Genomic DNA, 13,033 nt, shown 5'->3' with positions numbered 1-13,033 from the left:
ATCTTCATGAATAAAACCCCAACGTAGACCTCTTTGTATCATCCTGAACTTTTCGTTACTCCGGGCTCAGCATAACTGACGTTTGTGCACGAATGTGTGCTCAGTCGCTTCAGTCATGTCTGACTCTTTGCAACCCTATGGGGTCTAGCCTGCCAGGCTCCTCTGGGATTCTCCAGGCAAGAATACTGGAGTGGGTTGCCAGGCCCTCTTCCAGGGGATCTCCCCGACCCAGGGATCAAACCTGGAGCTCCTGCATTTCAGGCGGATTCTTTACCGGTGAACCACCAGGGAAGCTCAACTGACCTTTGTACATACCTTTAAAATTTACAAGCAGTTTCATGCAGTTGTTTCATTTAATCCTCCCAACAACCCTTTGAGGCAGGTTTTTATGATCCCTATTTTACAGATGAGCAGACTGAGGCTCAGAGTAAAGAAGTGACTTGCCTTGGCTCATTGAGAAGCAGCACAGAGATTCCAATCCAGGACTGCCAGCTGTGAGGCCTGGTGTTCATGGCACTTCACCACGTTGGAAAGTCATTACTCTCCACTGATTTGACCTAGTTTTCTTAGCATTTATGTGTAAGGAGCCATTTGTGCAAGTTGAGTCGACAAGCGGTCAGCCTGTTTTCACAAAGAGCAGTTATCTGTACTCATCAGCTGGTAAGGTTTGTACTGCTCTCTCTGGATGCTTCCAGTCCCCGCCCCACCAGTTTTCTTCTCCTGTTTTCTTTCCTCAGAGAGCCTTTTCATAAACTGCTGGCCCAAGGCCTTATCAAGGGGCAGACATTCCGCCTACCGTCTGGACAGTATCTACGGCGAGAGGAAGTAGATCTCACAGGTAAGAATGGCCCATCTGGTTGCTCTTGGAGCCAAGGAATATTTAGCTAGGAGGAACAGAAATCCACACAAAGGCGGGTTTCACCCAGGCACATAGGGCCATCGCCCAAACCCAGCTGCAGGGAGGGGCAGCATGTAGGAAGCCGCGGCCAATGCTGTCTCCTTGTCACTCTCCAGCCTCTAGTTCTGCTTCCTGCTCCGCTCTGTTCTCCTGCCCCTGCCAGGCTTGGATCCCGCTGTCCCTGGCTTCAGCATGCAGAGTGCCCTTGGGCAGATGCAGGGCCACCTCCTGCCTCACCTCCTCGGGACCCCTGGCTCCAGTGCCCAACAGCGTCAGCCCTGGCTCCAGTGCCCTCTCTCGGTTCCAATGCAGAGAAGGAGACTTAACCTTGTCAGGTGTCCTTCCTGGTCCCAGCCGCTGGGGCTTGGCTGCAAGGCCACCTCATCCCCACACAGCCAGGGAGGGCGGCCTCTGTCAGCACCATCCGGACAGAGAGTGTGGAGCGGGGAGGAGAGAAGGAACAGGGCTGCACAGCAGGACCCACGTGTAACGTGAGCCCAGCGAGCTAACCCCACGCGTGGACCCCGCTCATGGGGTGAGCTCACCTTCTGGTGACTTCACACGGATGGGGACCTCCCTCCAGGTGAAGTGACCTCAGACATGCTCTGCTGCCCCGAGACCCTGGCAGGTCAGCTGCCAGCTGCCAGAGGAGGCCCCGAATCCATAAAGAAAACAGCAGTGTGCGAGTCCTCCTTATCCTTTTTTCCTGTCCTTTTTGTATATACGTGATTTACTTTTTAAAAAGAGGGCATTGCTTTGTCTTGTTTTGTGGCTGAGAAAAAGCTGGCAAGTGTACTACCAGTTCATGAAAGGCAGATTTGTGGCGGGAGGTGGGCCTCATTTACTTGAAAACCAAAGCATGGTCACGATGTCTAAAGGGAGAGAACACGTCACACTAAGTGAACTAGTGGGATTCTTCAAGTGGACACGTTGAACGGCTCCCTCAGTGTTTCCGGATTGGATATGCTGTGAAAACCGGCTCGGCATCCCCCCCTACCTACGCGTCCTTCTGGTGTGCAGGTTCCGACCCTGTTCACGCAAACACGGGGGAGAAGCTCGAGGTGAGCTGGGAGAAGATGAGCAAATCCAAGCACAACGGCGTGGAGCCCGAGGACGTGGTGGAGCAGTACGGCAGAGACACCGTCCGGCTCTACGTCCTCTTCGCCGCCCCTCCAGAGAAGGATATCTTGTGGGATGTGAAGAGTAAGTCAGCCTCTCCTCCCAGCCGGCCGCCTCCGTGACCCGCCTCCGCACCCAGGGAGTCCAGGGAAGGGCGTGTTTTTGCTGAGACAGTAGGGGAGGGCCCAGGGGTCCTACCTGTGGAGCAGGTAGCAGTTTGCCCGACATCCTGTGCCATTCCTGGGCCAGCGTAGTCAGACATAATGAGCCCCAGAGCACCGAGAGCGCGCGCTGTGGCTGCAGACCCCCGGTCCCCACTGCAGCCCTGCTGACCCCACTCCAGGGTGGGGCTGGGAGCCTGCCTTCAGCATAGATTAGGTGTTCTCCGGAAGCTTCTACGAGGATCCCACTTTGGGAACATTTCCTTGAGCCAGGCTGGTTTTTGTGGTACGCCTGGGCCCACTGCAGTCCACAGAGGCCAGTCCCCTCTTGGTGTAACCTGAAAGGTTTTTTCCTGGAACGGTGTCATTGCCCTTTACCAGGCCAGAGAACCCCACCTGGAGCCTGGCCCTGACGTCACCTGTGACCTCTGCAGTCACCCACAGCAGCCTCCAGAGCCCCACGGTCGGGGTGTTTGGGGGTGCGGGTGGGGAGCGTGGGTGGGGGGCGTGGGGATTCCTTCTTCCAGAGTTGTTTAGATCTAAAACTGGGTTGGCAAGATCCTTTGGAGGAGGAAATGGCAACCCACGCCAGTATTCTTGCCTGGAGAATCCCATGGAGAGAGGAGCCTGGTGGGCTGCAGTCCACGGGGTCACAAAGAGTCACACGCGACTGAGCATGCGCACATGCTGAACTACATGAAACACGAAACCGGCGAGGACCCGGCCTGTGTTAAGACACGTCAGGCTGCGTAGCAGTGTGGCTCTGAACGCAGCCTGGGGACCAGCGCGGCCTCTGTGTGCTGCCTGTCCACGTGAGAGGTCAGCCTGCGCCGTGTAACTCAGCCCTGTCTCCATGCACACTGCTGGTTCGGAGGACGTTTTCGTCACAGCACAGCAGGCTTTCTTAACCAAGGAGGCGATGCCCTCCACATCCTGGCCCAAACTTCTAAGCTCCTTTTCGGCCGGTGACAGTTGCTGGGAACACTTTGAGTAAGCCCCTGCGTCCTGTGCTCAGAATATCTGGGGCCCTAAGAAGAAATGACTGAGTCAGCCCTGGGCTGAGTTCCCAGGCACTGGCAGCCAGGGAGGACCCTTCTGCCTGCCCTCGGGGAGATCCCGTGAAGCATCTCCTCCTTCACAGGTGCTTTGTCGCTTAGGTGTGACCAGACCAGACATCCTCACGTTGTCTCTCTCTCTGTCGTTCACTAACGTCACACGCAGCCGACGCGCTCCCCGGGGTGCTGAGATGGCAGCAGCGTCTGTGGGCCTTGGTGACTCGATTTATCGAGGCCAGGACGTCTGGGAAGGCGCCCAGGCCTCAGCTGTTGAGCGACAAGGACAAAGCCGAGGCCAGGAGGCTGTGGGAGTACAAGAACTCGGTCATCTCTCAGGTCAGAACCCTTCCCGGGACACTGGTTGATTCTGTGACTGAGCCCTCGTGGTCTGTGTGGCCTGCCTGCCCTGGGCGGGGCACACCGGGTCTTCCTCCTGTCTTCATCCTGCTGCTTTGGGTATTTATTTCCCCACGGCGGAGCAACGGTGCGCAAGCTCTAAGGGCAAGGGACGCTCTTGAGAAATGGCTCCCCCTAGTGGTGATCTGAGGAGGCTGCCCGCTTTCCAGGAGGCTGCCCGCTTTCCATGTTTCCATATTTAACACATCCTACCCACTCCAGTGTTCTTGCCTGGAGAATCCCAGGGACGGAGGGGCCTGGTGGGCTTCCGTCTATGGGGTCACACAGAGTCGGACACGACTGAAGCGACTTAGCAGCAGCAGCAGCAGCAGCAGCAGCAGCAGGGCTTCCCTCGGAGAAGGCAATGGCACCCCACTCCAGTACTTTTGCCTGGAAAATCCCATGGACAGAGGAGCCTGGTAGGCTGCAGTCCATGGGGTCGCTAAGAGTCAGACACGACTGAGCGACTTCACTTTCACTTTTCACTTTCACACAATGGAGAAGGCAATGGCAACCCACTCCAGTGTTCTTGCCTGGAGAATCCCAGGGACGGGGGAGCCTGGTGGGCTGCAGTCTATGGGGTCACACAGAGTCGGACACAACTGAAGCGACTTAGCAGCAACAGCAGCAGGGCTTCCCTGGTGACTCAGACAGTAAAGAATCTGTCTGTAATGCAGGAGACCCAGGTTCGATCCCTGGGTCAGGAAGATCCCCTGGAGAATGGAATGGCTACCCACTCCAGTATTCTTGCCTGGAGAATCCCATGAACAGAGAAGCCTTGCGGCTACAGTCTGTGAAGCTGCAAAGAGTTGGACGTGACTGAGCAACCAACACTTGCAGATGAGAATCAAGTTTAATGTTATACCAATGACACACAGTATACATTATAAAAACAGAAACAGAATTTTAGAGTTGAAAGGGGTTGAAAAGACTCTGTTCTTTACTGTCCTCGTCTTTAGCCTCTTCATCGTCGCTTCTGTGGGCAGAACTGAGGCACAGAACAGTTAAATGCCCTGTGCAAGTCACAGCCCATGAGGAACTGAGCAGAGTTCCCTGATACCCAGCATAGTGGAGACTTTTCCACTCAGAAACTTTGTTACACAGTATTTGTGGAAGTTACTGTGGAATGAATTTTGCAAATAAATTAATGGCTTATCTTCTTAGAGAATAGCATATTATTGTCTAAATAATTTTTAAAGATTCTTCATTGATAACATCCCTGTAAATTTTTCATCTGGAAGTCTGCTGTAACACCATGACATTCACCTTTTTAAGAACTTTGTGGAAAAATGCCATATGTCTTTGAAAGAAAGCACTTAGGAAGTCTGAAGCCACTTTTGAATGGGTACCAGATACCCCAAATTCTCCTTAGGCTGAATGTGTTCTTTTTTTTTTTTAAGATGTGCTGATTCAAATTTAGAAAGTCAGCCAAGGTCACTTCTCTGGACTCCGGTAACTGAGGACATTGAAGGAGCTGAGCTTTTCCTCTTGTTTGTGTAGACTGCAGTGGCCCCGGATCCAGCATGGTCTCATTTAGTGACACCTCTTCAGCTTTATTTCCATCCTCTCTCCCATGCTGTAGAGAAACAGAGCTCATGAAATTGACTTTAGTCATCTGAGTGCTGCTTGAATGATTGTCTGCATATCGCATATTTTCTCTTTGAATTTGGCAAATTCTTCTCTTCTGTCAGATAATAGAATTGGGTTATTTCAACAGGCTGGAAACTCTTGACATCTCAAGGATGTGTTAGTTTTCTGTATCCTTACCCATGGCTCAAAATTGAAAAGCATGCCAATAGGAAAAAGCTGACAAGTAGTATTTGTGTTCTTGTGTTGACTCTATATTTGAATATGTAAAAAAAAAAAAAAAGAAAATGTAAAACTGACCTTATCCCCATATACCAGTAATCTTCAATGTGAGTTAAGGTCATGCCACCGTGGGAAGTGACATCCTTTATCCCGTCTCCTGTTTGCTGTTTGGTCATCAGGTGGGTCTCGCCTCCGTTTCAGGTAATGATCAGTGTTTTCTTAGGCACCTGCTGTGGGAACCAACACTGTCACAGCTATAGAGGAAAAGGAGCAGTCTTGAGTGACCGAAACAACATTGACTTTGACTTTAAAATTCTTTGTGCTGATAAAACATTATAGTGACTACTTGAGATAGTGAAAACAGTTATAAGTATCTTTTATGGCATACATTTAGTTCCACATTTTTTGGATAATTCAGTTTGTGTGTGTGTGTGTGTGTGTGTGTGTGTGTAAGCCTAACGGAACTTTGAACGAAGTGAACGATTCTATTTTCACCCATAGGTGACTGCCCATTTCACAGAGGACTTCTCGCTGAACTCTGCGATTTCTCAGCTGATGGGACTCAGCAGTGCCCTCTCGGTAAGTGGCCAGTCTGTGCCCATTTGCTCCTGGCCAAGGGGGGTTGGTGTGGTGGTGAGTCACGTGGTGAGGTGGCCTGCCGCTCCCAGAGGGCAAGAGACCACGCCTTTCTGGACATTTTATTTCCAAAGTTTGGCGTGCAGCAGGTGAATGGGTGTGACTAGGTTAACTGATCAGCCTCACCTCAGGAAGACGCTGAGTGTTGGCAAGAACTGGCAAAGAATAGGAGGACCCCTGAGATCCTTGAGAGGGGCAAGAGGACCCCAGCCCTGGGAGTTTCACAGTGCAGAACCTCTGAGCACGTCTCTGCACTTCCCGCTGGTCCTGCACATACAGGAAGCCTAGCACAGTGGTGACCTGCATTCTAATCTAGACTCCATCTCTCGCTTGACCGTGTGTCCAGGCACAGGTGACTCTCCCTCTGTCATAGCCCTCAGCTGCTTCATCTGTCACGTGGGCCAACAGTACTGCGCTCAAAGGGTGGGAAGACCCAAACCAGGCAGCATCAGCTGAAGGACGTGGTTAAATGCTCAGTCAACAGTGATATATCTGCTCAGGGCTTTCCTGGTGGTCCAGTGGTTAGGGCCCCGTGCTTCCCCTGCAGAGGGCCTCATATCAGGTTCAAAACTCATAAGGAAACTACGATCCTACAAGTTGTGCGGCACAGCCAAAAAAATAAAACAGAACAATAATACGGCTGCTGTTGCTGCTCCAGCTATTTTTAATACTGTGATTCAACGGGGAGAGTTCTTTGCCTAGAACTAAAGTGATGTGAAGAGTCCCTTCCCGCCTGCTTGTCTCTGGACTTCAGGTACCTTCATGGCCTCTCTCACCCCTCTCTCTCATCTTGCGTGCCTCAGTGTGTTACCCTGCTGTTCTCTTCTCTCCCCCAGCAAGCTTCGCAGAGAGTTGTTCTCCACAGCCCCGAGTTTGAGGATGCTCTCTGTGCCCTGATGGTGATGGCCGCCCCCATGGCCCCTCACATAACCTCAGAGCTCTGGGCAGGTACGTGGCCGAGGCCTCATTTGACCTGTTACTACTGGCCAGCATGTGCTTCAGCCGCGTGTTGAGCCTTATTCGGGACTTGTGTCCTCAGCCGTGGGGCCCAGAGTGTGGCATCATCCCTGGGGACCTCTCTGTGGAAATGGGAGCGAACTGAGAATGGACCATGCAGGAGGACTTGATGCCTGTGCTGGACCCGGTTCTCCAGACCCTGTGTTCAGAGGTCCCCTCTGACTTCTGAGGATGTTTTAAAGGCGCTTGCAGGAGGCAGGCAGCCTAGGGATGCTGTGTTTACATTATGCTTTTACCTGGGAGTTTCTGAGAAGTAGTATTCATTTCTTTTTCGTAGTTATTTTAGCTCTTCTCACCTGTTTGTTCTTCTCAGTAGAACTCAGGTATAATTTTGTTAAGTTCTCCCAAAATCTCCTTGAGATATTTGACTTGAGATTTTCTTAAGCCTGGAAGTAACCTGGGAAAGCTTCACATCTTTACCACATCTAAGCTTCCATCCCAGAACACGGTCTGTCTCTCCATTTATTCAAGATTTCCCTCATCCCCCAGTCAAGTTTTGTAATTTTCTTCATATGGATCCCACACATTTCTGGAGATTATTTTCAAATATTTCATCTTGCCATCAGTTTAGTTCAGTTGCTTAGTCGGGTCCAACTAGTTACAACCCCATGAATGGCAGCACACCAGGCCTCCCTGTCCATCACCAACTCCCGGAGCTTGCTCAGACTCATGTCCACTGAGTCAGTGATGCCATCCAATCATCTCATCCTCTGTCGTCCCCTTCTCCTCCTGCCTTCAGTCTTTCCCAACATCTTGCCATAGTTCATTTTATTTTTTTTATTCTAACTGGAATCTTTTTTTTCTCTTATGATTTTTGACTGGTAATATCTGGCATATGATTTTTAGTAATTATTTACTTACTTATAACCAGATTCCCTGTCAATCACTCTTCCTTCATTTAGGGGTAGAATCGTCTTGGATTTTCTAGGAGTCTGTGACCAACAAATAAGCCTAAGTTTTCTCCTTTCTAACAGTTATGCTCTTGTGTCTGTTTACTGTCTTTAATATACTGCTTAGAAAACCACATGTGGTGTTAAAGAATACTGGTGACAGCCAGTCTTCTCTCGTTTCCAGATTTCAGTGGGACATGATTCCCTGTGAGGTTTACTGTTGGCTGTTGGCTAGGGTAGGTAGTCCCTGTCGTGTTAAGGAAGCGGCCCTCTAGCCTTGCTTCCCAGAACGCGCCTTAGGAAGGGAGGTGGGTTTTACTTAACGTCCATTCTTCAGTTGTTGAGCCGTTGTAGCCTTTGCTTTTCATTTTCGCCTTTGCCCTGATGGTATGGCTTATGTGCAATTAACTGATTGCCTAATAGGCTATCGAGGGATTAATTTACCTTGACCATGGGGTAGTAAACCTTTAACATACTGTAAATTCTATTTGCTAGTGTTTATTTAGAATTTTGCAATTACTCTCCTAGGAGAAACCAGCTTTTCCTCAGTGTGCCTTGTCAGGTTCGGAAAGAAGGGTTTCACTGCCTTCACAAAGTGACTTGAGTTGCTTCTGTGCTTTGGAAGACACCACACAGGACAAGAAAGTCCACCCGTTCTTTGCTGAATAGACAGAATGCCCCAAATGGAGGGTGGTATTAGGCCCTGCCAGGCTGCTGCCATATTACATTAGCTTATACAGTCTTTCATTATCTCCTTAGGCAGAAAACATGCCTCTTTGATTTAGCATTGGTGATCACATTAAGTCTTTTAAGTGGCACACTGTTAATTCTTTCCTACTCTTCTCTTCTTATAAAACAAAGCTTATCTAATTTGTAATAAACGTGTTCACTCTCATCCTGGAATATACACATCTCTCCCTTATCATCATTTTCAGTCCCGTATTATCTGTCTGCCTCCTTCATTTCATTTCTCCCAGGAGGGACTGATGTAAATGGGTTTTTCAGAAACCCAGAGACTGCGTGCCCCTCCAATCTCTGTGTTTTAGGGCCAGGATTGGGAGGGTGGCAGGAGGGCCTGCTGTCTCCAGGGTCCTGTCCCCGCCGGCAGGTCTTTGCAGAGGTGTGCGCTGCCGTGGACCCTGCTAGTCTGTTTTCTGGTTGTGTGGCAGGCTCTCCTGAAGGGCACACACGAGAGGAGTGTGATAGAAACTAACCCGTTTCAAACGTGGCTCCGTGTTTTTCCCCACATAGGACACCGGTGGGTTTTGTGAGCTGTGTTATAAGGAGGAGTCTGTCTAGGTTAAATCTGAGTTTTCCTAACCGGTCTCGTTCGGTCATTCCATGAACATTCACGGAGCGTGTATTTTGTGCCGGACTCTGGTCTAGGCATTGGTGGGAAAGCTGGGGAGGGCATTCCGAGCAGCGGGCATTGCAGTCTGTGTTCATTCCCTTGAAAGGGCATCCTTCAGGCATTTAAAGAAGCAGTGGCTCTGCACGTGGGTGTATGAGTGTGTGGCTCCTCCGAGTGGGAAGCGGGGCCGTGACGCAGTCAGGTGAGGAATCCCGCACCGCAGGCCCGGCACCCTGGCCATTAGCTCTCGGGTCTTTGTCAGGTGCCTTCTGCAGACGGTGGGGACCTGACCCCTTCCCGCCTCTCCTGGCATCCGGCAAGGGCCGGTGTCACAGGACTGAGCGTCCTCTCAAGCAGAAGCACTGTGTTGGGAGGGAGCATGATTGCTGTCGTCCCACACTGTCAGTCACTCTTCTCAAGGCTCTGGGACTTTATTCTAAATAAACATAGCTTTCAGGACCTCCCTGGTGGTCTGGTGGGTAAGACTCCACACTCCCAATGCAAGGAGTCTGGGGTTCAGTCCCTGGTCAGGGAACTGGATCCCGCATGATGCAACTAAGAGTCCCATGCCTCAACTAGAGGACCCACGTGCTGCAAGAGCAACAGGAAATTCCGCATGCTGCCACCAAGACCCAGCGCAGCCAGATAAATGAATAAAAACACAGCTCTCACACTGCTGACTTCCCTGCTGCATCTTAGACAACCGCACAGTGACTACAGTGGGAATACGGTCAGCAAGGGTGGGCTGTTCAGAAACGACCATTTCCCAGAGTTCCCCAGGAAAGCAGGTTTTCATGGAAGAGATCCTCCCCAAAGGACAGCGGATTTGAGATCTGTCTTTTGAGAGCCGTTCAGGGTCCATAGACAAAATGGCCATTGTGGCTTTGGATAAAAGAAAACCTTTAGAGAAACCCAAAGTACTTGATAGCCTAATAATGCCCTCTACCAATCATGTAAAGAGTCGGTGGAGACCTTCAGTGGGAAATGGAACCAGTGTCTTGGCTGTGTGCGCACGTTAACAGGATGAGGAAATCTTTTTTCCTTCCTGACGCTCTGGATCTGAGAAGGTCAGGAGACCACATGTGAATTTACAGAGTTATCTTTTGTTTACCATCATAGAGTACTGTCCTGTCCACGAGGGTGTCAGGGAAACTTTGCGTGTCTGGACCCACTGACACTTTCGGGACACAAGGTTTCCCCTTTGGGCTCCCTAAAGCAAAGCAAATCCTAGAGTTTTCCTTGAAAAGTACGTCTGTACACATACTGTAAAACCCTCAGCTCCTGCAAAGGGTGCGTCCTGGGTTCCCGCATCCCCACCCCTACGCTCAGTTGTTCTCCCCAAGCACCTCCACTGCCGAGTTTGACAGTCGAATTGTCAGAACTCCATGCGTGTATGTGAAATTTTTCTCTCTTTCCATATTGAGTGTTGTATAGAGTGGTTCTATATCAATACTTACAGGCTGACCCTGTTCTTTTTTAACAGCTTCGTGGTGTCTTACCCAGTGAATATTCTGTCAGTTATTAAACAGTCGTCTACTGATGGGCATTTGAGTGATTTCTCCTCTTTGTCTTGTGTGTGTGTGTGTGCTACTTTGAACTTAGCCAAATATAAGTTATTTACACTGTGGTGATAAGCTCTCCTGTCTCTGTTTCTCTGGCCATTTGTACAGTTCAACGCTGACTTTTCTACCTTGGTTTTTGCATCTTGCTTCTACCTCTTGCTGTCTCTGAGTCTTCCATCAACATCTTAATTATGAGGGTCACAGCATGGTGACCCTTTGCCTCCCTTAAGTTTCTCAAGTAACACATGATCTTGAAGTATAGTCAACCACCACAAATTTTTTTCTTCGTAAAAATGGTGGTAAAATATTGTAGCTATATTGTTTTGCTGTGTTTATAGGCTGTATTCATTAATTTCAATAAAACTCCAAATCTAGGGACTTCCCTGGCTGCCCAGTGGTTAGGACTCTAAGCTTTCACTGCAAAGGCCACAGGTTCAGTCCCTGGCTGAGGAATTAAGATTCTGCAAGCCACTCAGAAAAGCCAAAAAACACCTGCAAATCCGCAAATCATCTAGAAGTGTGTGTGTGATACTTGTAAGGGACAGTAAGATATTTGTTGATGTTCTGATGGTTTTATACATGAAAAAGCCTCTTGATAAAAGTGAAAGAGGAGAGTGAAAAAGTGGCTTAAAGCTCAAGATTCAGAAAACTAAAATCATGGCATCTGGTCCCATCATTTCATGGGAAATAGATGGGGAAACAGTGGAAACAGTGGCTGACTTTATTTTTTGGGCTCCAAAATCACTGCAGATGGTGATTGCAGCCATGAAATTAAAAGACGCTTACTCCTTGGAAGGAAAATTATGACCAACCTAGATAGCATATTCAAAAGCAGAGACATATTACTTTGCCAACAAAGGTCCATCTAGTCAAGGCTATGGTTTTTCCTGTGGTCATGTATGGATGTGAGAGTTGAACTGTGAAGAAAGCTAAGTGCCGAAGAATTGATGCTTTTGAACTGTGGTGTTGGAGAAGACTCTTGAGAGTCCCTTGGACTGCAAGGAGATCCAACCAGTCCATTCTGAAGGAGACCAGTCCTGGGTGTTCTTTGGAAGGAATGATGCTAAAGCTGAAACTCCAGTACTTTGGCCACCTCACGGGAAGAGTTGACTCATTGGAAAAGACTCTGACGCTGGGAGGGATTGGGGGCAGGAGGAGAAGGGGACGACAGAGGATGAGATGGCTGGATGGTATCACTGACTCGATGGATGTGAGTTTGAGTGAACCCCAGGAGATGGTGATGGACAGCGAGGCCTGGCATGCTGCAATTCATGGGGTCGTGGAGAGTCGGACATGACTGAGCGATTGAACTGAACTGAACTGAACTGATGCATGCTGTTTCCACGTTATTTTGTTGTTGTTTAGTCACTGAGTCATGTCTGACTCTTTTCTGACTCCATGGACTATGACCCGCCAGGCTCCTTGGGCCATGGGATTTCCCAGGCAAGAAAATTGGAGTTGGTCGTCATTTCCTCCTTCTCCTGGGGCTCTTCCCAACTCAGGAATCGAACCTGCATCGGCAGGCGGATTCTTTACCGCTGAGCCAGTGTCACCAGAACACTTTTTGTGGGTAAAGGCTAGCGTGAAGCAGCGTCTCTCCCTGTCCATTTCCTTGGCAGTACCAGGGCTGGATGGGCCATGGTGGGGACCCAGTCTCCAGGCCTCCCCTGTGTGTGATGAGGATTGGGGTGGAGTGGAGATAGGCGTGAAACTGATCATCAGGGGAGGCCTGCCATCCACAGACACCACGACCACCTGCTCTCGCTCCAGGTGCCTTGGTGGCATGGCGACCTCACCAACTCTCGGAGCGGGAGAAGAAGGGCATTTTGGTTCTTGCACAGGAAGGCCAGCGACAGCAGCTCTCCAGGGAGGGGCAGGAAGAGGGTGGGCTGAGAGCGACAGCTGGCCTTGAACAGTGGCCTGTGTATCAGAGCCTTGCTGCTTCCCAGCCCATGTTCAGACTTTCTCCGTGTGCTTCCCAAACACCAGCTCCCAGCCTGACCTGTGTCACGTAAAGAAAGCATTGTATTTACCATGCAAATGGTAGGTATTTTTAGTTCCCTAAAAAGAGCAGGAAGGCAAAAACATGAGGTAGAGCCTGGGGTCGTGAGTTTCTGTTCCTCCCTGCTGAGCAGGACG

At 50.0% G+C, this 13,033-nt stretch overlaps 1 protein-coding gene across 4 annotated transcripts in view; it reads left to right on the top strand.

The window, feature by feature from the left end:
* Positions 1-13,033, top strand: part of LARS2 (leucyl-tRNA synthetase 2, mitochondrial) — a 146,752-nt gene that overhangs the window by 122,912 nt on the left and 10,807 nt on the right. For 3 of the 4 annotated variants that reach the window (XM_010817882.4, NM_001435143.1, XM_059879497.1), the window contains exons 15-19: positions 738-838; positions 1,919-2,101; positions 3,400-3,569; positions 5,940-6,017; positions 6,911-7,022. In XM_010817882.4, coding sequence (XP_010816184.2) covers positions 738-838; positions 1,919-2,101; positions 3,400-3,569; positions 5,940-6,017; positions 6,911-7,022 — 644 coding nt within the window. The remainder of the gene's footprint in view (positions 1-737; positions 839-1,918; positions 2,102-3,399; positions 3,570-5,939; positions 6,018-6,910; positions 7,023-13,033) is intronic. The other variant, NM_001435144.1, reaches the window with a different exon arrangement.

The sequence above is a fragment of the Bos taurus genome, chromosome 22 (assembly GCF_002263795.3).
Source record: "Bos taurus isolate L1 Dominette 01449 registration number 42190680 breed Hereford chromosome 22, ARS-UCD2.0, whole genome shotgun sequence".
NCBI classification, from domain to species: Eukaryota; Metazoa; Chordata; class Mammalia; order Artiodactyla; family Bovidae; genus Bos; species Bos taurus.
This window is presented reverse-complemented; position numbering and strand designations above follow the sequence as displayed.